The 1,558-nt window shown below is 34.6% G+C and overlaps 1 protein-coding gene across 3 annotated transcripts in view; it reads left to right on the forward strand.

Annotated features, from left to right (window-relative positions):
• LOC136833343 (solute carrier family 49 member 4 homolog) overlaps positions 1 to 971 on the forward strand; it is a 29,358-nt gene extending 28,387 nt beyond the window's left edge. For 2 of the 3 annotated variants that reach the window (XM_067095354.1, XM_067095352.1), the window contains exon 11: positions 601 to 971. In XM_067095354.1, coding sequence (XP_066951455.1) covers positions 601 to 632 — 32 coding nt within the window. In that variant the 3' untranslated portion in view covers positions 633 to 971. Of the gene's footprint in view, positions 1 to 598 lie in introns of all 3 variants that reach the window. The other variant, XM_067095353.1, reaches the window with a different exon arrangement.
• Positions 972 to 1,558: the final 587 nt, after the last annotated feature.

A 1,558-nucleotide genomic window follows, 5' to 3' on the forward strand; every position in this document is an offset into this window, starting at 1 on the left:
AAATATTATTCTATTTCCTCTTGAAGAATTCCTGTGTCTATCTCTGCAATTATATAAACTGCACAACGCACTATGAGAGGAAAAAGAATGAAAAAAAAAACCACATGACACTAAGCGCTTATTCAATATCAGCGGTTCCCAGGTATTTGAACCACCCACACCGCAATGCTCAGCGGCTGCAAGCAGCGCCGCCCTGGTGGCGCCACCCCAAACTACGTGGTACTAGTATCCAGATAAAATTAGTTATTGATGACCATTATATATATATATATATATATATATATATATATATATATATATATATATATATATATATATATATATATATATATATATATATATATATATATATATATATATATCAAAAACGTTAATCTACAAATGTTTAATATCCAGTTCGCTCTACCTCGGGAATAGTCTCGAGATAGAGCTAATTGGATGCTAAACGACATTTGTAGATTAATGTCTGTGCATATAAAAAAATGTCACGGTGCATGTAATGAAAATATATACATACATACACACACACACACACACACACACATATATATATATAGTGGATGAAAATATTTTCATTGCTCTTTTGATATCGTTCAAGAGGACAAGCAACATCGGACGTGACCAGTTCGTGAACGGGCGATAGCATTTAATGCCAGAAGCCGTTTGCACAAAATCCCTGAGGACTTGTGTTCGTAGGTGGAACATGGACTGGCAACTTCATGCATTTATACTGCTGGTATAGAAATGGAAGGGCAACATCTTCTCCAGTAGAGACACGTCAGTTCGACAGATGGGAAACACAGCAGACATGCACCAACGACAGCGCCATGAGACCTTGTGTAGTCTCGGACGAAATTCTAGAAACCATCAGTTTTCTTGTTTTAGTGGGTAAGAAATTATATTATGGTGAACGTTTACTGTAATCACATTGTCGTGCGTTTTTTTTTTCTAATAAATTATGTACTGTCAACTGTTTCTTAGTATCCATTTCACTCTTTCTTACGTACATTTTTTTAGTATGAAAAGAAAACTACTGTGCCGGCTTTTGTCTGTCCGTCCGCACTTTATTCTGTCCGCCCCCCAGATCTTAAAAACTACTGAGGCTAGAGGGCTGCGAATTGGCATGTTGATCATCCACCCTTCAATCACCAAACATACCAAATTGCAGTCCTCTAACCTCCGGAGTTTTTATTTTATTTAATAATAATAATAATAATAATAATAATAATAATAATAATAATAATAATAACAGATTTCAAATACATATGCGTTTTTAATCAAGATATTTTCAAAGAAACTACGGCGCTTTTTTACTTGGTTTAATAGCGACAGATTATTTCTTGAATAAACGACTGACATTTGTGCTTCACCTTATCCAGCTAATACCTAGGTTTCAACATGTTCAATATTATTCCAGTGAAATACAAATTACCAAAGGATTTTAGACAAAAGTTGCCAACGTTATTCAGTATTCATTTATACATCTAGACTGTAAGAATGACCAGTATTCTCTCTATTAAAATGTGTAGCAATACCAGGTCTAACAGAGCCTTATGGT

This window comes from Macrobrachium rosenbergii, chromosome 51 (genome assembly GCF_040412425.1).
Source record: "Macrobrachium rosenbergii isolate ZJJX-2024 chromosome 51, ASM4041242v1, whole genome shotgun sequence".
In the NCBI taxonomy this organism is placed as follows: Eukaryota; Metazoa; Arthropoda; class Malacostraca; order Decapoda; family Palaemonidae; genus Macrobrachium; species Macrobrachium rosenbergii.